At 45.6% G+C, this 22,626-nt stretch overlaps 1 protein-coding gene across 3 annotated transcripts in view; it reads right to left on the reverse strand.

The window, feature by feature from the left end:
- The window catches only part of IRAK2 (interleukin 1 receptor associated kinase 2), a 61,267-nt gene that overhangs the window by 14,910 nt on the left and 23,731 nt on the right, over positions 1 to 22,626 (reverse strand). For 2 of the 3 annotated variants that reach the window (XM_027042615.2, XM_015069352.3), the window contains exons 3-9: positions 18,757 to 18,894; positions 12,545 to 12,636; positions 10,224 to 10,418; positions 10,076 to 10,140; positions 7,452 to 7,566; positions 4,783 to 4,892; positions 2,536 to 2,731 (exon numbers count right to left, since the gene is read on the reverse strand). In XM_027042615.2, the coding sequence (XP_026898416.2) occupies positions 2,536 to 2,731; positions 4,783 to 4,892; positions 7,452 to 7,566; positions 10,076 to 10,140; positions 10,224 to 10,418; positions 12,545 to 12,636; positions 18,757 to 18,894 (911 nt within the window). The remainder of the gene's footprint in view (positions 1 to 2,535; positions 2,732 to 4,782; positions 4,893 to 7,451; positions 7,567 to 10,075; positions 10,141 to 10,223; positions 10,419 to 12,544; positions 12,637 to 18,756; positions 18,895 to 22,626) is intronic. The other variant, XM_027042616.2, reaches the window with a different exon arrangement.

Here is a 22,626-nt window from a genome sequence, read left to right on the forward strand (position 1 = left end):
ATGGATGGGAGCAAATTGAAATGGGATTCCCAACCAGTCCTGCCAGGAAGAGAGGGAAGGACGAGGGGAAATGAATAAATAGACATTCCCTCTGCCCCTAGTACAGACAGGCTTTGTGCTGAACCTTTTATGGAGATCATTCAGTGTTCACCAAACAAACAAACAGACAGACAAACAAAAACACTGAGAAATGCAGTGTTCCTAACAGGAGGAACCAGAGTTCAAAATCATAGTGTCAGTGGCAGGGCACAGAAAAAGAGTGAAGGGAGCCAGTGGGCACTGAATGAATGAATGCGTGAATGAATGAAAAAAAATTGTTATATCAAGAGCTGAGTTAAAAATTCAAGGGTAGGGGTGCCTGGGTGGCTGGTCAGTTAAGAATCCGACTTTGGCTCAGGTCATGATCTCTCTGTTCATGGGTTAGGGCCCCACATAGGGCTCTGTGCTGACAGCTCAGAGCCTGGAGCCTGCTTCAGATTCTGCGTCTCCCTCTCTCTGCCCCTCTCCAGCTCAAGCACATGGTCTCTCTCAAAAGTAAATAAACATTAAAAAATTTTTTTTTATTTCAAGGATAAAAGAAATCAAGAGTGAGCGTATAAGGGTAGGAATAATAACTACCACTACAATAATAATAATCTTGACATGTGCAGGGTACCGTGCTAACTAGTTTATATATATTATCTTATTAGTCTCCATACCTATCGTTATTCCATTTTACAGAGGACAAAACAGGCCCAGAGTTACAGGTGACCTAGCCGAGGTCACAAAGCTGAAAATAACTAAGCTGGGACTCAAACCTCTGCCCTTAAGCTCTGCACTGTATTGCCCGGTAGCCTCAGGGTTTAGTCCTGCTGGTTCTTAAGATGAGCAGGAGCCTGGCCTAGCCCCACTAAGCATCACTGAGCCACTGACCCCTGATGGGGTCAAGGAAACCAGAAGAGCCAATAGGAGACAGAAGGAAGCAGAATCTGACATATGGAGGTCAGGCTAAGAGCAGAAGGTGGCTTGGGGAAGGCACTAGTGCAAGAGGTGGACAGATAAGAGACTGGGGTCAGAGAGAGGAAGCTCAAAGTTCGAGGCTAGAGAGGAAGAGAGAGGGCAAGGTCTGAGAGGCAAGTGTTTGCTCTTGGCAAAGGTCAATCAGAGACTGTCACTTTTTTTTTTCTCAGCCAGCATTTCCCAGATGGGGCTCCATGGGACACTGGTGCTGAAAGATACCGAGGAAACAAGGTTCCACGGTCAAATAAATTTGGGAAATGCTGTATACCACTTGCCCAGCTGTGGTGAATTCCCAATTAAATTAAAGGCTCATAACTGATGAATGGATAAAGAAATTGTGGTTTATATACACAATGGAATACTAAGTGGCAATGAGAAAGAATGAAATATGGCCTTTTGTAGCAACGTGGATGGAACTGGAGAGTGTGATGCTAAGTGAAATAAGCCATACAGAGAAAGACAGATACCATATGGTTTCACTCTTATGTGGATCCTAAGAAACTTAACAGACACCCGTGGGGGAAGGGAAGGAAAAAAAAAAAAAGAGGTTAGAGTGGGAGAGAGCCAAAACATAAGAGACTGTTAAAAACTGAGAACAAACTGAGGGTTGATGGGGGTGGGAGGGAGGGGAGGGTGGGTGATGGATATTGAGGAGGGCACCTTTTGGGATGAGCACTGGGTGTTGTATGGAAACCAATTTGACAATAAATTTCATATATTAAAAAAAATAATAAAAATAAAAAAATAAAGGCTCATAACCATATTGAAGTCTCTGATTAATTTTGTGATAAAGAAATGTGCTGGACTTTACTTAACCCAGCATTTCTCATATCTATTTAGCCATAAAAGCCTTAAAACACATCCAACCTACAGAGATGCAAGGATGTTCCAGAGAAATACTTTGGAGGCTGTTATAGTCAGACCATGAGCTCCTGGGGGAAGGACTATGTTTTAGTTACATTTATATTCAGAGTGCCCAGCACGCAGTGATGATAGGACAGGACGGTGGGAGTGGTGAGGAGGGAGGGTAGAAGCAGAGGTGGATACTAAATCGGTGGGTGGCTGTTGAACGGATGGATACTGGATGACTAAGTGAACAGATGGTTGGACAGATGGATGGACAAAGATGAACAGACAACTGGTTGGACCGTTAGATGGCTGGCTGGCTGGGAATCAGGGCACTAAGTAGCCTACTAGAAGCTGGACACTCATGAGTAGCTGTACTTTGAGGGTCGGCAAACTTTCTGTAACAGGCTAGACAGTAATTACTTTAGGCTTTGTGGGCCACAAACCAAGTCTCTCTCACTCATTATTATTGTTATTAAATCTTTTATAAATGTAAAAGCTTTTCTTAGTTATAGGTGGTACAAAATATGCCCTGGGCCAGTTTTGGCCTGGGGGCCATAGTTTGCCAACCCCTACTGTACTTTGATGGAATATATCTATGGGCTACTATTATATCTTATGCTTACAAAGGAGCTGTGGGGAGAACAAATAGGTACAGGCCAAAGTCCAAGCACAGAAGGAAGCTCTTACTATTCCACAGCTAAAGATGTCCACTCGCTTTGTCAGCTGTCCCACCCTGATGAAATCCTCTGGCAGATATGCAGCAGAGGCCTGGAAAAGGTGAGTCTTCATCATGGTATATCTTGACCTTTTGTTGTCAGGACACAGGTGAGCCATTGGGTGAGCCAGCTTGGAGGTGAAGTTTTGGTCTAGCAAAACATTGGAGCTGTGGAAAAGAAAGCAGACAGAACTTTCTCAGTTTGAGCTGGAAAGAAGAGGTTGCCAAGGAGACCCTTTTGGAAAACAACTTTGCAGTAAGCAGCATTGGCCCCTACAAGTTAAGGGTCACTTAAGACCCTCAATCTGGGGGTGCCTGGGTGGCTCAGTTGGTTAAGCATCCAACTCTTGATTTCAGCTCAGGTCATGATCTCATCGTTCGTGAGTTTGAGCCCCGTGTTGGGCTCTGCGCTGACAGTGCAGAGCCTGCTTTGGATTCTCTCTCTCTCTCTCTCTCTCTCTCTCTCTCTCTCTCTCTCTCACACACACACACACACACACACACACACACACACACACTAAATAAATAAATAAATAAATAAATAAATAAATAAATAAACAAACTAAAAAAAAAAAAAAAAAAAAAGACCCTCAATCTGGATTTTCTGAGCCAGTCCTGATAAGGGCAGGGAGTGGGAACCCACTCCCACCAGGAAATGAAGACAGAGCTAAGATTAGTTGTGCTGCCCCAGGCATGCCATTGGTGTAGCCAAAGAGGTGTGGCCTTCCTGACCCCCACAGATGTCAAACCCTCATCAACCTCAGTTTGCCAAGCCGATAGCCTATGAGGGCTTGGTCCCTTCCAAAATTGTTCCAACCCCCAAGTTCTGGCCCAACTGACTCAAGTCTGAAGGCCACCGTCCTTTGTGACTAGTCCTGCCCAGATCATGGGGAATAGGGGAAGCAATAAGAAACATTCTTGAGCCTAGTCATCTAATCTGTGGAAGTAAACATTCTCATAAAGTACTTCAAAGGAAAAAACAAACAACAAACAAGAAAACAACTAAGTTACATGTGTGAAAATTATCAAATTAACCCTAAATAGTTGTTTACAAAAGAGACATCAATTCTAATATCCACTATTAGGAGTGGTTAAGTAAATTATGGGTAAATCCTTCAACAGAAAACTAAAAAGTCACTAAAAATGGTGAAATGCAGGGGCGCCTGGGTGGCTCAGTTGGTTAAGTGTCCAATTCCATTTCGGTTCAGGTCATGATCTCACAGTCTATGGGTTCAAGTCCCACGTTGGGTTCTGTGCTGACAGCTCAGAGCCTGGAGCCTGCTTCGGATTCTGTGTCTCCCTCTCTCTCTGCCCCTCCTCCACTCACACTCTGTCTCTCTGTCTCTCAAAAATAAACATTAAAAATTAAAAAAAAAAAAAAAGGATGACAAGCAATAAAGGGAAATATCTGCCTTGTTTAAATAAAGGGGGGAAAAAGAAAATGTGAACTGGTAACCAAGTAACAGTACTCCCTTAAGGCTAAGACTTCTGTGAGGGCAAGGGCTGAAGAAATGGAGGCCAGGTGTGAGTCAGGGTGCCAGAGCCAGAATGACCTCTCACCCTTTCATTTCCTTTCTCGCTATTACAATTGTTTATGCAATCAAACAAAAATCAGGGACAAAAAAAGAGGACAGGGATCCCACTTGCCAAACACAGAACTTTGAGGAAGCATGAGTTCTATGGTTTTGAGGTCAGTTTTGCCAGATTTTCCGGTGTCTTCTGGAATCTCTCCCCATGCTTCCAGTCCCCAGACTGGTCTCTCGTGTTCTTGGGAGCATGAGATACTGGGTTGCACACCTACCCTTCAGGAAGATTCCCTGACACGAGTTGCTCTTGCCAACAGATACACAAGCAGGGGACAGTTCTCCAAGAAGACCCTGAGTGAAAAGCTCAAAATCCCAGGGGGCTCCACCCAAAGCTCAAGGATCAGGTCCAGACCAGCTACTGGGTTGGAAGTAAAATACATCGGCATGTGAGGTGCTCGCTGGGAAAACACCAGCTCAAAAAGACGGGGTGACAGATGGGTAGTTCGTGAGGACAGCAGACGCTGATTTTTGAGACAGTAACAAAGAAAGACAGAAGAGACCCAAGGGAGGTGAGATGGGGAGAGAGAGCCACGGAGAAAAGAGGTGGGGGGGGGGGAGGAAGGGACACAAGAACGTGTGCTGTCTTGTCCCCGCAGCACAGGTGGTCAGCAGGGTGCGGCCCACCTTTCTCACCTCTTGATATTGCCGTGGATGATCTCCAGGCTGTGCAGGTGCTCCACAGCATGAAGCAGCCCAGAGCAGATGCTGGCACGCTGGGGCCAGAGAAGGGGGTCCGAGCCACCCTAAGTAAAGGAAAAAAGAGGAGAGTCACACCTGTGTCTTTTTATTTTTTATATACATTTATTTATTTTTGAGAGACAGAGCACTAGTCGGGGAGGGACAGAGAGAGAGAAAGACACAGAATCCGAAGCAGGCTCCAGGCTCTGAGCTGTCAGCACAGAGCCCGACGCGGGGCTCGAACTCGCAAACTGTGAGACCGTGACCTGAGCCAAAGTCAGATGCTTAACTGACTGAGCCACCCAGGCGCCCCTATGCCTGTTACTTTTTAAAGTCCCAATGAGCTCCTGTCTCTCCTCCAGACCTTCACTTCCTCTGCAACAGGGTTTGGCCAGCATGGAATACTGGCAGGGTACCAGCTTTAACATGAGAAGATCCAGATGTAAATCCCAGCTCAGACACGCATTAGCTGTGTGACTTTGGAAAAGACACTCAACGTCTCTGAGCCTCGGTTTCTTCAGTTATAAAATGGAAATGTTATTAAATGTTAAACCCCTATGCTTTGGGATTGCTCTAAGGATTCAAAGGAGGATATGGTGTAGGAGTATATGGTATGCCCCTAGCATAGTGTCTGCCACACAGTGGGTGCTCAATAAACTACAGCTATTTTTATCATGACTATAGAGTGGTAAAGTCTGGAATTTTCCTCTAGGAGGGGATGGCTGGGAGAGGAGCTAGGGAGCTTGTGTTAGCTCACCAAGCATATGGGCCTTACACCAACTTTATGTGTATTTGGGGAGACCTCACAAGGGCTGATGGGGATTGTGGGGTGAGCTAAAGCCCCCACCATCCCCAGGCACTGCCACAGTTGTTCTAAGACTGGAAGTCCAGGCTAAGTCACTACTTATTTTTCAAGTCTCGTCTTGGGTCCCACATCCTGTAAGAACTGGCCTTGCTAACAGGTTTCTCCTCAAAACCTCTGAAGTTTAGAGCCACATGAACCCTGTTTAAATTCCGGCTCTGACACTTGTCAGCTTTGTTCCTCTGAGCAAGACACTTTGCCTCTCTATGCCAGAGACTCCTCTTTTCAATTTCTTCAAGGTTTATTTGTTTTTGAGAGAGAGAGAGAGAGAGAGAGAGAGAGAGAGAGAAGGGGGTTGCTGAGAGAGAGAGGACAGAAGATCCAAAGCAAGCTCTGCGCTGTAGCAACAAGCCCAATGCAGGGCTTGAACTCACAAACCATGAGATCACAAACTGAGCTAAAGTCAGACACTCAGCTGACTGAGCCACCCAGGAGCCCCAAAGACTCCTCTTTTAGAAAATGGGAGATACCTCTTGGGTTGTGGCAAGGCCTGAAGGAGAAGCCTTTATCATGGTGTCTTGAACACAGCAAGAGCACAATAAAGCTAATGATCATTATTATATCACAAATAATTGCTTTGTCTGGTCTCTGTTAAGGAAAGCAGTAATCTCCTGTGGAATAAAATTTCCCCCTATTTGAAGATTTGACGGGAAGGTGGTTTGTTTGTTGTTAAAACTGTAATTTTAGTAGGTATGATGCTCACATAATATGTGAAAGGCACAAAGGGTATGTAGTAAAAGTTTCTCCCCCTGTCCCATGCCCCAGCTACCTAGCTCACTTCCTCAGAGGTAGCCAAGACACCAGTTTTTTTGTATCTTTCCAGAGATAGTCCATAAATATGGAAGCAAATATATAATAGAATAGTATTCTCTGAAATCTTGCCATTTGCAACTATGTGGATGGAACTGGAGGGTATTATGCTAAGTGAAATGAGTCAGTCAGAGAAAGACAGAAATCATATGACTTCACTCATATGAGGACTTTAAGAGACAAAACAGATGAACATAAGGGAAGGGAAACAAAAATAATATAAAAACAGGGAGGGGGACAAAACAGACTAAAAAATATGGAGAACAAACTGAGGGTTGCTGGAGGGGTTGTGGGAAGGGGGATGGGCTAAATGGGTAAGGGGCATTAAGGAATCAACTCCTGAAATCATTGTTTCACTATATGCTAACTAATTTGGATGTAAATGTTAAAAAATAAAAAATAAAATAAAAAAAAAAAGAACAGAGTGCTATACCTGAGATGCTATTGTAAGTTGCATAGGTGTGCTGTTGGCTAATACTGTTGATTTTTGCATTTTTATTAATAAGCAAAGTGGCTAAATTTTTATTTTCTCATATAAATTAATATTTTATTATTTAATCTTATATAGTTTTCTAAAATTTTTTGAATAATCTTGGAAGCTTTCAAAAAAAAAAGAATAGCATTCTCAGCAAATAAAAATCTGCTTCCTCTTCTCCCATACTCTGTATCTCTTAATTATTTTTCTTGTCCTATTGCATTGACTAGCACCCCCAGAACAATGTTAAATAAAATGAGTGCTATGGGATACCTTTGTCTTGCTCTTGACTTAAATGAAATGCCTCTTGTCAAATAATTTGTATAGGCTTTTATCTGAAGATGTTTAGCCAGATCTTATCTACCCCAACCTAAATTCTCTCTGGATGGCCCCTCTCCCATCTGGAAGTCCTTAAACCTTGAGTCCCTACCTAGATGCTACCTGGTCCTGTTCTCTGACCATGATCCAGCCCCTTACCTGACCCTGGAGTCTGTCCTGTAAAGAACCATTTGCCATATATGGGTAGATCAAGCTGTAAAACTGATTTCCGGTGCAGAAGCCCAGCAAAGGTAAGACGTTGGGGTGGCAGCATCTGAAATCAGGAATTAGTGCAGAGGTGAGGAGTCAGACAGAAAGAATAACCAAAGACTGCTCCACTTCCTCACCTCCCACCCCTCTTCTGCCCCCTCTACCCCTCAGAGGCCACCAGTGGCTTCCCAGGTACCAAATGCTGTGACCCCTGAGGGTTGAGCATCAGGGTAGAGAGATGAAAACTGCCTGCCTTCAACAAGCTTGAAGTCAAGGAGCTCAAGCTTATCCTGCCTCACTGCTTGGTAGCACATAACATCTTAACCACCCCATCTTCTGGAAACAGAGGCTGAGAGGTTAAGGAACTGGCTCATAGTCACAACCAGCAAGCAGTGAAGCCAGGATCAGACCGCAGGTCTGTTTGACTCCCAGGACTGGATTCTTCCTGAAATCCTCTTCTGCTGGGTTCTGAGTCACTATTCCCTCCTGACCCTCTTCCTACCTCTCTGACTGTTCTTTCATGGCCTTTTTCCCTAAGACCCTTCTCCTTTGCCTTCCTCTGAAGCGTAAGTATTCCCCGCTCATCATCTTGTTTGATAAGCTGTGTCTCCAGGGATCTCCCACCTGTATCAGGAATGTCCCAACGTCTCTCATTTCAGCCCGTCCCGAAGGTCCAGACCTGAATGTCTGCAGCATTCCGATGCTGCAGATTAGCAGTCTAGACTCAACAAGTCCCAAACCTGCTCCCATGCCCACGGTTATTATCTCAGCAAAGGGCACCACTATCCATCCAGTTTCGTGGAAACCCTCCTACCTCCCTATCTAATTAGTCAGCATTCACCATCATAAATAGCTTTCCAACTGTCCCCTTCATTCCTCCCTCCTCTGCCTTGAGTTAGGCCCTGATGGATACTCCACAGGACTATTGTAATGGCCTCCTATCCAATCCCTCTGCCCTCCCCCACTTCCCCAGGCCATGCTACTGCACGTTTCACACTAATGAGAGCCATTTACACTCAGTCCCTTCCAGACCCTAAACTTCGACAAGGCAGGGGCTGTGTATTCTTCACAACTGTACTCTCTAGAGCCAAAAAAGGGCCTTGACAACTCAACATTTGCCCACTCAGTGAAGGAGTATCTGCCAACTCAAGAAAGGCACTTTGCCAAAATGGGAAGGGGAATTATACTTTCATCTTTTATTAAATGTTTTTATTTATTTAATAAATATAAAATATTTAATAAATAAATAAAAACATTTATTAAATATTTTATATTTATTAAATGTGTTTATTCACACACATATATGAGTACAGAAAAGATTAAAGAAAATATATCAAAATGCGAACACAGTAGTAGTTATTTACAGGTGCTATGGAAAACAGGTGATTTCTGTTTCCTTATTTCTGATTTTCTTTTTTTCTTTCCTTTAAGTAGGCTCTGCACCCAACGTGGGGCTTGAACTCACGACCCTGAGATTAAGAGTCATGTGCTCTACCAACTAAGCCAGCCAGGCGCCCCTGATTTTCCTTATTTCTTAAAATACTCTCCAGTAATCATGCATTACTCGCCCAAGGCTACACATTGGCAGAGGAAACCCCGACAGTGACTTGCCAAGGTTGAATGACAGCTGGAGTCCAGAGCATGACAGGTGCCCAATACGCATTTGTTAAATTCATCAGTGACGGCAGAGCCAGAATGAGTCTTCCTAGGTCCTTCCCCTTTTCTTTCCCAATCCCCACCCAGCTCTGTGACAGGCAGGCTCACTTCACTTCTCAGCCTCAGTTTCCCATCTGTAAAAGGAGCAGGTTTCAGGATGACTTTTGAAGGCCTTTATTGTTCAAGACTAGAGGTCAGCAAAATATCTCTGTAAAAGGCTAGATAGCAAATATTTTAGACTTTATAGGCCATATGGTCTCTGTCACAATTACTCAGCTGTACTCTATCATACAAAAACAGCCACAGAGAATACAGAAATAGGTAAGTGTGGCTGTGTCCCAGTACAACTTTATTATGGACACCAAAATCTCAATTTCATGTACTTTTCATGTGCCATGACATATTCTTCTTTTTCTTTTTTTCAACCATTCGAAAATGGAGAACTCATTCTTAGCAATCAGACCAGACAAACACAGGCACGGCCAGATCTAGCCCATCAGTCATCGTTTGCCAATTCTTGCTCTGGAGCGATACAGTTTTAAGATGGATTTGCCATTGGAGTTAGAAACTGTCAGTTTCTGCCCATCTCAAAAAATGGAAGGAACGAGCTGGACCAAGTGAACCAAGTTTGTGTGATAAGTCTAATCTATGCATATAGTTGCTACATAGAAAAAGCACGGACTATGCAGCCATTTACTAGCTGTGGAATCTTGAATAAGACACTTAATCTCCCTGGGCCTCAATTTGCCCCTGTGTAAAATAATGCTGATAACAGCAGCTCCATTACAAGGTTCTCGTGAGGATTAAGTGAATTTTTAGATGTGTAATACTTAAGACATGCCTGGCACACAGAAAGCACTATATAAGGGTTAGCTGTCATCATTATTAAACAAGGTATTTCCAAAGGGGGGGCTTACCTATGACAAACTTGTACCTCTGCCTGGAAGAATTTTTCGATAGATCCTGGACCTGAGTAGGCCACCTGTGGGAAAAGACAATGAAACATGAAAATTCAGCCTCACCCATACAGGCTCCACCCCTTACTAGAAACAAAGAAGCGCTCGCCTCTCTGAGCTTCTTGAAGACGAATGGCGTGCCATGCCTTTGCCCTTTGTAGATGTCGGCAAAGGTCCCCTCACTGATTTTGTGGCTTTGGTTGAAGTTATCAGTTGCCTGGACCACGTCTGCCTCACTCCAGAAAAGACTGTCTTCAGCCAGACTCAAAAGTGTTTCCTGCTTAGGAATGGAGACGCTAAAGTCCTAGGAATGCAGAGAGGAGAGATGGAATTTAATATGGAATTAATGTGGAAAATATTATTGTCCCTGGCACATGATTGGGGGTTTTTATTTTTTCCCCAGTTTACAAAGGTGAGAACCAAGGAGGTCAGTCAGAGAGCTGAGATGAGGTCACACAGCTGATCAATGGCTGAGCTCGTGCTCAATATAAATAAATTTATATTTATTAAATGTGTTTATTCACACACACATATATGAATACAGAAAAGATTAAAGAAAATATATCAAAATGCGAACACAGTAGTAGTTATTTATAGGTGTGTGTGTGTCTCTCAAAAACAAATAAAACATTTAAAAAAATAGATGCACAGAAAGTTAACTTTTTTTTAAAGATGTATCTGCTCTTACAGTTTTAGAAAATTGGAAGGGAAAAAAATCATCCATGATCCCATTATCCACTGAACTGCTCTTAATGTTGAAGATAGTTCTTATAAAGTAGATGTACAGATTTATTTTTTAAATTGGGATCATGCCATACTCCTAGTTTTGATTTCTGGTGTTTTCATTTAACATTATACCATGATCATTCTCCCAATTATTACACTATCTTTGAAAATTATTATTTAAAAACACACGCTTCAGTGCCCATCTTCTTTATGGAAGAGCTTCATTAACCAGACCCACAAAGCACTGGCTTCTCCGCCAGGCACCCTGCCCAGGACAGCTGTAGAGGCCCACCAAAATGTTTTGATTTATTTTAAAGTCAGAAGAACAAAAATGAACTTTTAGAGTCAAAGAAAATGTTTTTAATTTTTAATCCAGTTGGATTGTGTTCACCTTTGTGCCGATGCAATTTTAAAATATAATCTTTAGGGGCGCCTGGGTAGCTCAGTCGGTTAGCGTCTAACTTCTGCTCAGGTCATGATCTTGCGGTTTGTGAGCTCAAGCCCCACGACCGGCTCTGTGCCGACAGCTCAGAGCCTGGAGCCCGCTTCAGATTCTGTGTCTCCCACGCTCTCTGCCCCTCCCCCACTCACCCTCTGTCTGTCTGTCTCTCTCAAAAATAAATAAACATTAAAAAAAATCTTTTTATTTTTTTAACAAAGGAAAGAAAAGGCCTAGGAGGGCAAAAGTGCCTAAACACCCACAAAAGTCATACGTGGCCCTGGGCCCAAGACACTGAATGTTTAGGGTAACTCAGACATATACTGGGCTGAAAAAAAGGTTAGAAGAGAGGTGGTTTGTAAGCAAATGACTTAGTATAAATGTAACATTACTTACATATTGTGAGGGGAAAAAGATGCCAGCCCTCATTTAAACACAAATAATGGAAAAGCTCATTAAAAACATGTATTCACTGGGGCGCCTGGGTGGCTCAGTCAGTCAGGCATCCGGCTTCAGCTCAGGTCATGATCTCACAGTCTATGGGTTCAAGTCCCACGTTGGGTTCTGTGCTGACAGCTCAGAGCCTGAAGCCTGTTTCAGATTCTGTGTCTCCCTCTCTCTCTGCCCCTCCCCCATTCATGCTCTGTCTCTCCCTGTCTCAAAAATAAATAGACGTTAAAAAAATAAAATAAAAAAAAAAAACATGTATTCACTGAAATGAACCCTCTTCAGTCACCCCCAACCCCCAGGACCCAGCTGCACTGACAGCCTGCATGTAGAATCTTAGAAGCTTGGAGTAATTCCACGAGTCTCCTTTCTCCCCATCCCCCTAACCACTAGAGCCTAGACTGGTCCAAGGAAGTAAATACATTGCTTTTTTTTTTTTTTTAAAGTTTATTTACGTCATCTCTACAGCCAACATGAGGCTTAAACTTACTACCCTGAGATCAAGAGCTGCACACTCAACACACTGAGCCAGCCAGGCACCCCAATACATTCCCTTTTAAAAAAATTTTTGTAATGTTTGTTTATTTTTGAAGGAGAGAGAGAGATAGAGTGTGAGTGGGGGAGGAGCAGAGACAGGGGGAGACACAGAATCCAAAGCAGGCTCCAGGCTCTGAGCTGCCAGCACAGAGCCCAAAGTGAGGCTCGAACCCACAAGCCTTGAGATCATGACCTGAGCCACCTAGGCATCCCTATACATTGGGTTTTTGAGTGAGAGCCACAAGCTGGGGAGGTAGCACCTGGGGGTGAGGAAGATTTACCTTTGAATCAGATGAAACAGGAAAGTTGGTTTTTAAGGAATGAGGGGCATCTTCGGAAGGAGGCAGGAGGTTGGCTCGGGCTGGAGCAGGCCCTGGAAAGGAGGAAGATAGGAGGGGTCCTCAACCAGTTCCCACACCAAACCAGGTTCTCATTCACTCCACAAACACTTTGTGTCCCAAATGACAACTGCTACTTTCTGACACCCCCAGGGGCCAGCCCACACACTCCTTACAAGTTACCTCAGTGAAGCTCTACCACAGCCCCAGGGTTGGTTCTATGTGATTCCCAGTTGATGGGTGGAGAAATGGAGGCGCAGGAGGTGGCTACGTGCTCAGGGGCACACAGCCAATTAAGTGGCAGAGCCAGGCTTCCAACGGAGATCCGTGTGACTTCCAAGCCCTACTCCGCCCCACCTCCCACACAAGGAATAGTGAAGGACACAGAGGTGATTAGCTAGGGAGCCCTCCTTCCAGTAAACTCCATTGCAGCAGTCATGTCAATAACCAGCCTCCCAAGGGCAGAGGCAGGAGAGGCCACCAAAGCAGTTTGGGAGGCCAAGGAAGGTTTCACAGAGGAAGGAGCATTTGACCTTGAAAGATGGGGAAATGTTTTCGAACAGTGCTTATGAGGTCAGAAGGCATTGAGGGAGTGAGACTGGCTGAGTGGAGGTATGACAGCAGGGAAGCACAGGCATGCAGAAAATATTCCAGGCACACTTAACTAGCGAATACTGTCACGTCATCTAAACCTCAAGACAGTCCTAGGAGATAAGGACCATTACCATCTCCTCTTTACAGACGGTGAAACTGAGGCAGAGAGAGGTTAAGCAACCTTTCCAGGGGCACACAGTCATGACTCTGGAGTCCATGTTCTTCACCGCTTAGTAAATGAAGAAGATTCAGGAGAGAGAAGGCTTGAAGTGTAGTTTGGGGTCCAGTAAAAGCCAGGTTAAAGAGGTGACATTTCCCCACCAGCCTCCGCCAAAAGATTAACCTGAACACTAACAAAGCAGTCTGGAGTCGGATGAACTAGAGCAGGTGCAAGCTAGACATGAGATGGGCTGCGGTGGCTGATCAACGCAGAAGCAGGCCTCAGCCAGAAGCCAGGAGCTTCAGATGTCCCCATGTGGAAATACCCAGCGGCTCCATGGCTAGGATGGTCTCTGAGTAACCTGGGGCCAGCCCTCCAAGGGAACCTGGCCTTGACCCCAGGGTTGCTGGCCCAATCCACTTACTTCAGGTATTTCTGGTTTACAACATCAGGAAATGAGTGATTAATCTGGAACTTTGACCGTAAAAAAAATTTAATTCAGAAGACTGAAAAGGGCACCATGCTGAAACTAATATCAGACTTGCTAAACTATTAACCCAGGCAGCTGATAAAACAAAGCTCACGTAATGCAAGCTGAGGATCTTTTATCCCCACAAGACCCAAGAGGAGGTGCATCCTAAGCCTCTCTCCCTGGGGCCACTGTTCTAGACCAGCTGCTACTTCTAGGCAGCTGACCGAGAGACCTACCGCCCTCTCAAATCAATCCCCCACATTCCCCTGTGCTTCCCATGGGCTGCTCCCCCCAGTGAATGAGTGTGGAGGGGAGATTAAGGGGAGACCCAGGGTCCTGATCTCCCTAAAGACACCAGGTAGGCCTGCCTTAGACACTCCCACCCAAACTTCCCACCCTCTCTCCTTCCCTTGGGCCCCAAGTCTCTCCCAGCCTTGCCCAGCACCTACCTTCCCCATTTTCTCTCAGGCATTTGTCCTGTGAAAATCTTTCTCTTTTTTTAAGTTTATTTATTTATTTTGAGAGAGAGAGAGAGAGAGAAAGTGCACACACAGTGGGGGAGGAGCAAAGAGAGAGGGAGAGATGATCCCAAGTAGAGCCCAACATGGGGCTCGATCTCCGAACTGTGAGATCATGACCTGGGCTAAAATCAAGAGTCAGTCACTTAACAGACTGAGCCATCCAGACATCCCTGTCTGGTGAAAATCTTCCTGCTTCTCAGGTGACCTAGTCCAATGTAGGCCTCTGCTGGCAGGCCCAGGGACCCTGCCTTGGAGTAAGGCTCCCTGCCACCACTGCCTCTACCCATGCCCCTGCCTGCTCTTGGCCTCGGCTCAGTACCCTTGGCCTGTGTCCCCAGACTGTGGTCGTGTTCATCCATCTCTTAACTGTTGGCCATGTCTCTGTGCCGCCTCCCCTGTGAGTTACTTGATGTTTTTCTTTCAATCCCCTTTAATTCACATATTATGTATTTAGCTTTGAAACCCCTAGTTTTTTGTGCATGAGATATACATCTTTTCTAACACGCATGCTCTCTGGTACCACTGGGGAGCCAGGCTCCACACCCTGGGGGACCGCTGCTCTAGGCTGCTCCAGGCCACTCCATTTCCCTCCCGGTTCTTCCCTCAAATTCTGTCCTGTCCCCAGCCCAGAGCTCGCCTCACGACAGGGGCTCTCACTGCACACATGGTCCCTCTTCCTCTCCCTTTGCCCGGTGACTCCCAGGCCAGTACTGGCCTCAGATAAACCATGACCTTCTGGTCTGGCTTGATGCCTGGGGTTCACCTGAAGGCTGTACTAGGCCTCTTGGGTTGGGAGGGTGATCACTGAGGTCTGACCTCGTGACATCTGAGGGCTACTAGTTGGAGGAGTGGCTATTTATCCCTGTGGTTTGTAGGGAAAACGGAATGGGATGTGAGCCAACACCACAAGGTGGACAATTCAGAGAATAGCCAGCCCTTGCTTTGTAAATGCATGGGGGAAGCACTGGGTCCAGGAAGACACTCATCTTCACACAGGTCGTTTCCAAATCACTAACCTTCCATGTGCCAAACATTTACTGGAAAAAAAAAAAAATCCTACAGAAATCTTTCTGGCATGTCTGCTTCCCTAAGAAGAATACCCTGAATCTTGTCCTTCTGAGTTGTGTCACTGAAGGCATGAGGACATAATGTCGGAGTGGTGCTATATCTGATTGGGGGCTTTCTGCATCCGGCCCTGTGGCTGGCAGTGGAGTGGCCTCTACAGCTTCCCCATCTGCTTTGTTGGCGTCAGAGAGAAATGGGCTCAAGTTCTGGTTCCTTCCTTAGTAAGATTTGCACTTGGGTGACTTGTGCTTCATTTCTTTGGGCTTTTTCAAATGTAAAAAGAGAAAGTGGCTCAGTCGGTGAAGTGTCCGACTTCGGCTCAGGTCATGATCTCGCGGTCCGTGAGTTCGAGCCCCGCATTGGGCTCTGTGCTGACAGCTCAGAGCCTGGAGCCTGTTTCAGATTCTGTGTCTCCCTCTCTCTGACCCTCCCCCGTTCATGCTGTCTCTCCCTGTCTCAAAAATAAATAAACACTAAAAAAAAATTTTTTTAATAAATAAATAAAATGTAAAAAGAGCAATAAAAGCCCATTCCTTGTAGAGTTCTCATCCAGACTAAATAAACAAGATGACCGTTACAGAGCACAAGCTCCGTCTCTGGCACATGCGGAGTACCAAACATGGTAAAAATACGTGCAGGATAAGAGATGCTGACTGAGAACCCAATGGCCTCTCCTACAGCTAAGGCTTTGTGACAGTATTTCAAGCTACTAAAGCCCTTGTCTCTGAATCTGTTTAATGAGCTACTCACGTACTTTCCTCCTCCATGTCTCTTCCCCCTTTCCTTTCCACCCACAAGGCAGCCGGCACAGACGGGTTACCTCATGGGTTCCAGGGCAACTGGCCTGGGCTGGATCCTGGTCCTGCCACTTTCACAGCCATGAAGCTTCAATAGGTTCGGCATCCTTCCCCAGCTGTCCAGGGTTGGGGGGTGTGGGGAGCAGCCAGAGCCCCGTCCCTGAGTTACAACTCAGCGGGGCACCAGAAGTTCCTGGGCCAGCGTCTCCCACACAGAAGGGCACCTTTGCCACCACCCATCTCTGTCCTCCCCCGCCACCACCTCCACATTTTCCACCCCAACAAGATAATCAGTCATGTTGAAATCTGGGGCCCGATGGAACCTTAGGGTTTTCCCAAGAGAAGACAAGGTTTGGGTCACTGATGAAATTAATGATTATTTTTAGTTTGGGCAAAGATAGACCACTGGCTTCCCCTTTCTGTCTGTAGACTGTGTTTATCATCTCCCCTTGCAGGGGCACATGTGCTCCCGAGGGCCATTTAAGAGATTGAACAGTGCAAAGGCCTCTCCAGATAAGGCTGGTTTCTACAGTAGGCCAGGTAAGGAATACCAGAAGAAACTGCAACCCCCATCACCTTCTCCATCTGGACCAGCAGTCCCCTAGAATTTCCGTCTTTTACTATCACTCTTTCCTCTGGCCATCAACCATTTCACATTTGCTTTAGGACCATTTCCCCTTATCTCTAACTGCTGCTCAAAGTTCTGCACTTGTTTTTGCTTGTTTTTATCTTTAGCTACAATTAACAATTCAGACTTCCTGCGCCAAAATTATTTTCCCAGCTTCAACCTATCTGGGGTGCCCAGAATGCTGTTAATATTAACTGACATTTGATAAATGCTTACATGGTAGCAACATTGAGGTATTTGATTCCTTACTACAACATGATGCCATAGGCTTTCACTATTGTGCCCACTTTTTTAGATGAAGAAGCCGAGGTACAGAGAAGCTATGTAATTCTCCTGCTAGAAAGGGAGAGGTGGGACTCAAATACAGCTCTGTACAAAACCCCAGGCATGCTCCTCCCAGCCAACGCTGACTCTGGCTTCAGGAACAGCATCGATGAACTGAGATTTCATGGATTTGGGACCTTCAGCTCACAGGAGAGCAGAAGGGAGGCCAGGCCCCCAGGGAGGGGTGGTGAGAATGGACACATGGATGTATGCAGTGGCCCCACCACCACCCCCACCCCCCGGGGAAGTCATCCACTGGCTGAGTCCTTCCATCATTTGGTAAACTGTCCCTGAACCCTTCCATGGGCACAAGTGGTCTGAAAGGCTTGGGGATAGCGGTGTGTGCAGTGGTTAGGGACACGGACATTTAAATCACACTGCTCACATGCTACTTTCTACTTGTATGACCTTGAGCAAATCACTTTTCCTTTCAGTGCCTCAGGTGCTGTAGAACAAAGCAGCAGGGCGCCTAGGTGGCTCAGTCGGTTAAGCATCTGACTTTGGCACAAGTCATGATCTCACAGTTCGTGGGCATTGGAGCCCCCGCGTTGGGCTCTGTGCTGACAGCTCAGAGCCTGGAGCCTGCTTCAGAGTCTAAGTCTCCCTCTCTCTGCCCCTCCCCTGCTCACACTCTGTCTCTCTCTCAGAAAAATACATAAACATTAAAAAGAATTTTTTAAGCACAAAGCGGCAGGCTGGGGGAGTGGGGGCAGGCAGCTCCCATCAGTGCCCTCAGCGCACAGCTGCGAGGGTAAGGCGGCCTGTGGAGAACGGACAGAGAGGTCATCGGGCTCCCAGCCGGAGCCAGCAGCAGGATCAGCCCATGCTGGGGACTTGTAAAACCATAGGTAAAATACCTGGGCCCCAAAGCATTTGACCTCGGCAGGCTGTTTAACCTCTCTGTGCTTCAGTTTCCTCATCTGTGAATGGGGATAATCAAAATACCTAACTTGGACAGCTGAGGATTAAATAAGTCAGCATCTCTGAAGTGCTCCAAACAATGTCCGACACATAGAGAGCCCTCAATTACAGAGTTATTTCTTTCTTTCTATAAAAATGATAATAAACGGTATATGTTCTGTCATTTGACTTTTTTAGCTGTTTTAATTCAATATATCGTGAGCATGTTTCCACATATGTAAAAATATCTACATCATTTTTAACAGTATTATATTGTTATGATCGACTGTCATTAATTTTACCATCCCCATGGTTGTTTCCAATTTTTTGCTATTTTTTTAATTTAAAAAAATTTAATGTTTTTATTTATTTTTGAAAGAATGAGAGAGACAGACTGTGAGTGGGGGAGGGGCAGAGAGGGAGAGAAAGAGAGAGAGAGAGAGAGAGAGAGAGAGAGAGAGAGAGAGAGAGAGAGACACACACACAAAATCTGAAGGAGGCTCCAGACTCTGAGCTGTCAGCACAGAGCCTGATGCAGGGCTCAAACTTGTGAACCATGAGATCTCGACCTGAGCTGAAGTTGGACACTTAATAGACTGAGCCTCCCTGGTGCCCCAATTTTTTGCTATTATATGCTGAGTTGAAAATCCTTATAGATACATTTACTCTAAATTAAAATTTTAATTTAAAATACCCGGGCCTGGCAAGGCAGCTGGCCTCATAGACTGCCCCTTTCCCTGTTCATCTTCAGTGTTTCTTACAGAAGCTGCCAAAGGTCTTCCCGGCTTCATAGCATCCGGGAAAGAGGATTTGATTTCAGGAACTGGTTTCCCTGAAACAAGGTGAAAAGAAAGAAAGTTAGTATTACTCAATGAAGCGGGGTAGCCACCAAGTCGCCGGGTCTAGAAGTCAGAGAGCTGGGGTCTATTCCGGGCTCTCCCTAGAATTCACTGGGCCCCGTTGGGTTCTTTGCCTCCTGGGTCTCAGCCTCCCCAGGAAAGTAATGGGGGGAGACAACAATCTCCTGTGATCGGTCCAGCTCTGACACTGAGTCACACAAAACAGGCTTCCAACCCTGCCAGCTGTGTGACCTTGGACAAGACACTCTCCTTCTCTGAGCCTGTTTCCTCACCTATAAAATGGAGAGGATAATAACGATCGTGCCTGCTTGCCTACCTCACAGGGCTGTTGAGAGGAAGGAAATGGGAAGATAGACGTGAAAGGGCTTTATAGACTGCATGTTCCCCTGAACACATGAGGAAATTAAAGATATTCACTTCACCAAGTGCCTAGTTGAGCCCCTAAATATACAAGTCTGGCAGTCCTACAGTTCCCCTTCCACACACAGTGGAATCATGTGCATCCTTCCCTGTCTCACAGGTGGGAGCCCTGCAAACAGAGGCTACATCCACTGAGCACCAAGAGTTCCAGGGGCATGCTTCAGATTCCCACAAGCTGTTTGCATTTCATCAGGTTAGAAATGAGGAAACAGAGGCCGGAGCAGGTTAGGCGGCTTGCCCAAGATCACACAGCCTGGGCATGCACGACTGGCCGAAGAAGCCTGGGTGGAGGTTCTCCGTCCTTGAGAGGAATCACTTCCCATTTGCACCAATGTGGGAAACCCCAAGGTGCTGCGAGGGTGTATCTACACCAGTTCCTAGCCAGCTTCTCAGAGCCTGCACTCAGTGATACAGAGTGCCTCCTCTTGCCTCCTCTACCACTGTCCGGATGGCGTCATCTCCCCAGGCTGGCCTTTGCCTCTAGCTGTGGCAGCCTCCCGATCCCTTCCCAGGCCACATCTAGCTAAAATACAAATCTTGCCTTGTCACTTTCCTGTTTAAAGCCTTCGTGACCTCCCACTGTCCAAATGAAGTACTCGCTCTTCTCCCAACTCCTTGTATCTCCCCTTTACCTTCCAGACCAAATCCAAATTCTACAGCCCTGCATTCAAGGCCCGTCACCCTATGGTGTTCTTAGGTGGACCCACGTTTGAGAACCACAGAAACAGGGGCACTGAAATCCCGGGGAAAGCCTCCGACTTGCTCACACATGCATCCGATGGGGCTAGGACGAAACGTCTCCAGCCTGTGTATCTCTGGCAGCATTTCTTCTGACAGGTAAACTGTGTATCTCTCTAAACAACGCTGATTATTACCAAGGAGCCAAGCTTTTCAAACCCAAGCTTTGGGACTAGAACAATATTAATAATGCCTAAAAATGCATGGCACTACACTTGTATGGCACCACACAGATTTATTTGATTTTCAGGACAATCTCTGGAGGCTGACAGAAGTGACTGCATTTTATTTTTGAACACATTGAAGTTCAGATACGCGAAATGATTTGTCCCCAAACAACTGATCAGATTCAAACCTGGAGCTGGTTTCGCCATCTACACCAGAATGGCTCAGGCTGAGACACCAACTGTTGTGCCCCACCCCCCACCCCAAACCCCCTACTCCCCTCGGCAGACAGCACCACCCTGTGGCCACGGCACAAAGCAGGAGAAAACGGTGGGAATGTGTGAAGACAGTCTACAGGGAACGCACAGAAGCAGTAGGGAGGTTGAATGGGGGGTAATGGATGACTTTCTCCCTTCCTGACAATGACCTATTTATTATTCTCTTAAATAAAATGATCTTATGGAAAAAGTAGCAGGTCTGCCTGCCTGGCTCAGTCCATGGAGCATGCACCCCTTGATCTCAGGATCGTGAGTTTGAGCCCCATGTGGGTATAGAAATTACTTAAAAATAAAATCTTTGGGCGCCTGAGTGGCTCAGTAGGTTAAGCAGCGGACTCTTGATTTCAGCTCAGGTCATGATCTCATGGTTCATAAGATGAAGCCCCACATCGCTGACAGTGCATGGAGCCTGCTTGTGAATATCTCTCTCTCTCTCTCTCTCTCTCTCTCTCTCTCTCTCTCCTTCTCCCCAACTCATGCTCACTCTCTCTGAAAATAAATAAACTCAAAGAAAAAAAAACTTAAAAAAAATAATAAAATCTTTAAAAAAAAAAAAAAAGAAAAAGCAGCAGCAGAGATGAGCTGATTAGAGTTCAGGCTCTGAAATGGAAACCAGCTCTATCATGTCCCAGCTCAGTTGACCTTTAGCCTCTTTTGTGCGGACTAAGGGACACAGTGCACGTGGTCTGCTTAGCTCCAAACACGGGAACTTCATTGTTGTTGCTGTTATATTTTTTTTAATTTTTTAATGTTTTTTAAAATTTAATTTTGGAGAGAGAGACAGAGTGTGAGCAGGGGAGGGGCAGAGAAAGAGGGAGACACAGAATCCAAAGCAGATCCCAGGCTCTGAGCTATCAGCACAGAGCCCTCCACGGGGCTCGAACGCCCGAACCATGAGTTCATGACCTGAGCCAAAGTCTGATGCTCAACTGACTCAACCATCCAGGTGCCCCTTGTTGCTATTATATTTTAAAAATATTTAGTATAAGGAGGGTAAGATGTGAATCTTAGTTTTCATTGAACACAATTCTGAACCATCGACACTTTTCTTTTTTAGTTTTATTATATCTTTTTTATTGTGGTAAAATGCACAAGACATAAAATTTACCACCTACACCGTTTTTGAGTCCACAGTTCAGTGGCATTAAGTCCATTCACACTGCCATGGAGCCATCACCACCAGATAACTCCAGAACCTTTTCACTTTCCCAAACTGAACTCCGTCCCCTTTAAAAACCAACTTCCCATCCCTCCCCGCCGTCAGACCCTGGCAAGAGCATTCAATTTTCTTTCTCTAGAAATGTGACTGCTCATTTAAATTTTTTAACTTGTGTGGGTTTTCTTTTCACTTTAATAGCAACTAAATGTTTTCCTTTGACATGGAAAGGGGTTAACACACTTTTGAGTGACAGGAGAGTCTACAGACTATGTAACCAGTTTTCTGTAAAATATGAAAGCATAGAATAACGAAGAAAAAAAGAACCTGAAGAATATACACAAAACAGTGAACAGTGATTATGTGAACAGTGATTATTCCTGCAATTGATAATTGCGGTTATCAATTATTTTACATCATGGGTTTGGTTGGTTAGTTTTCCGTTTATTCACACTGTAGAAATTTTCAATGATGGTCATGCATTAGTTGCACAGTAAAGTATGTTTCCTGAGAAGGATAAAAATCCGGAAGCAAGCTAGCTACAATAATGACTGGAACTGAGTCTTCCAAGGTAGAGTGAGTAGTCATCAGCCCCGGAGACCCCTTCTGACCTAGATTAGCAAACAGGCCATCTCTCTAGATTCAGATCTGACTCACTTCTGTTTTTTTGCCACCCACCAAGATGTGTTCTTGATCTTTTCACTACAAATATCCTCACCACAACCCTGGAAGTAGCAAGTAGGGAACCAGCGGTTCAAGGAGGAGAGGAGACCCACCGGAGGGAGAAGGCAGAGGAAAGACTCACTGAAGCAGGAAGGAGGGGAGGCCAGGGCCATGGGCAGGACTCATGCCCACAGCAGGGACCCCCGGGGAGAATGCACACTTCATCCCCCACCCCCTATCTGGGGTCCCCAGGCACTCAGAAAATTGTCTATGGGCCAGGCTGC

This window comes from Acinonyx jubatus, chromosome A2, assembly GCF_027475565.1.
Source record: "Acinonyx jubatus isolate Ajub_Pintada_27869175 chromosome A2, VMU_Ajub_asm_v1.0, whole genome shotgun sequence".
NCBI lineage: Eukaryota > Metazoa > Chordata > Mammalia > Carnivora > Felidae > Acinonyx > Acinonyx jubatus.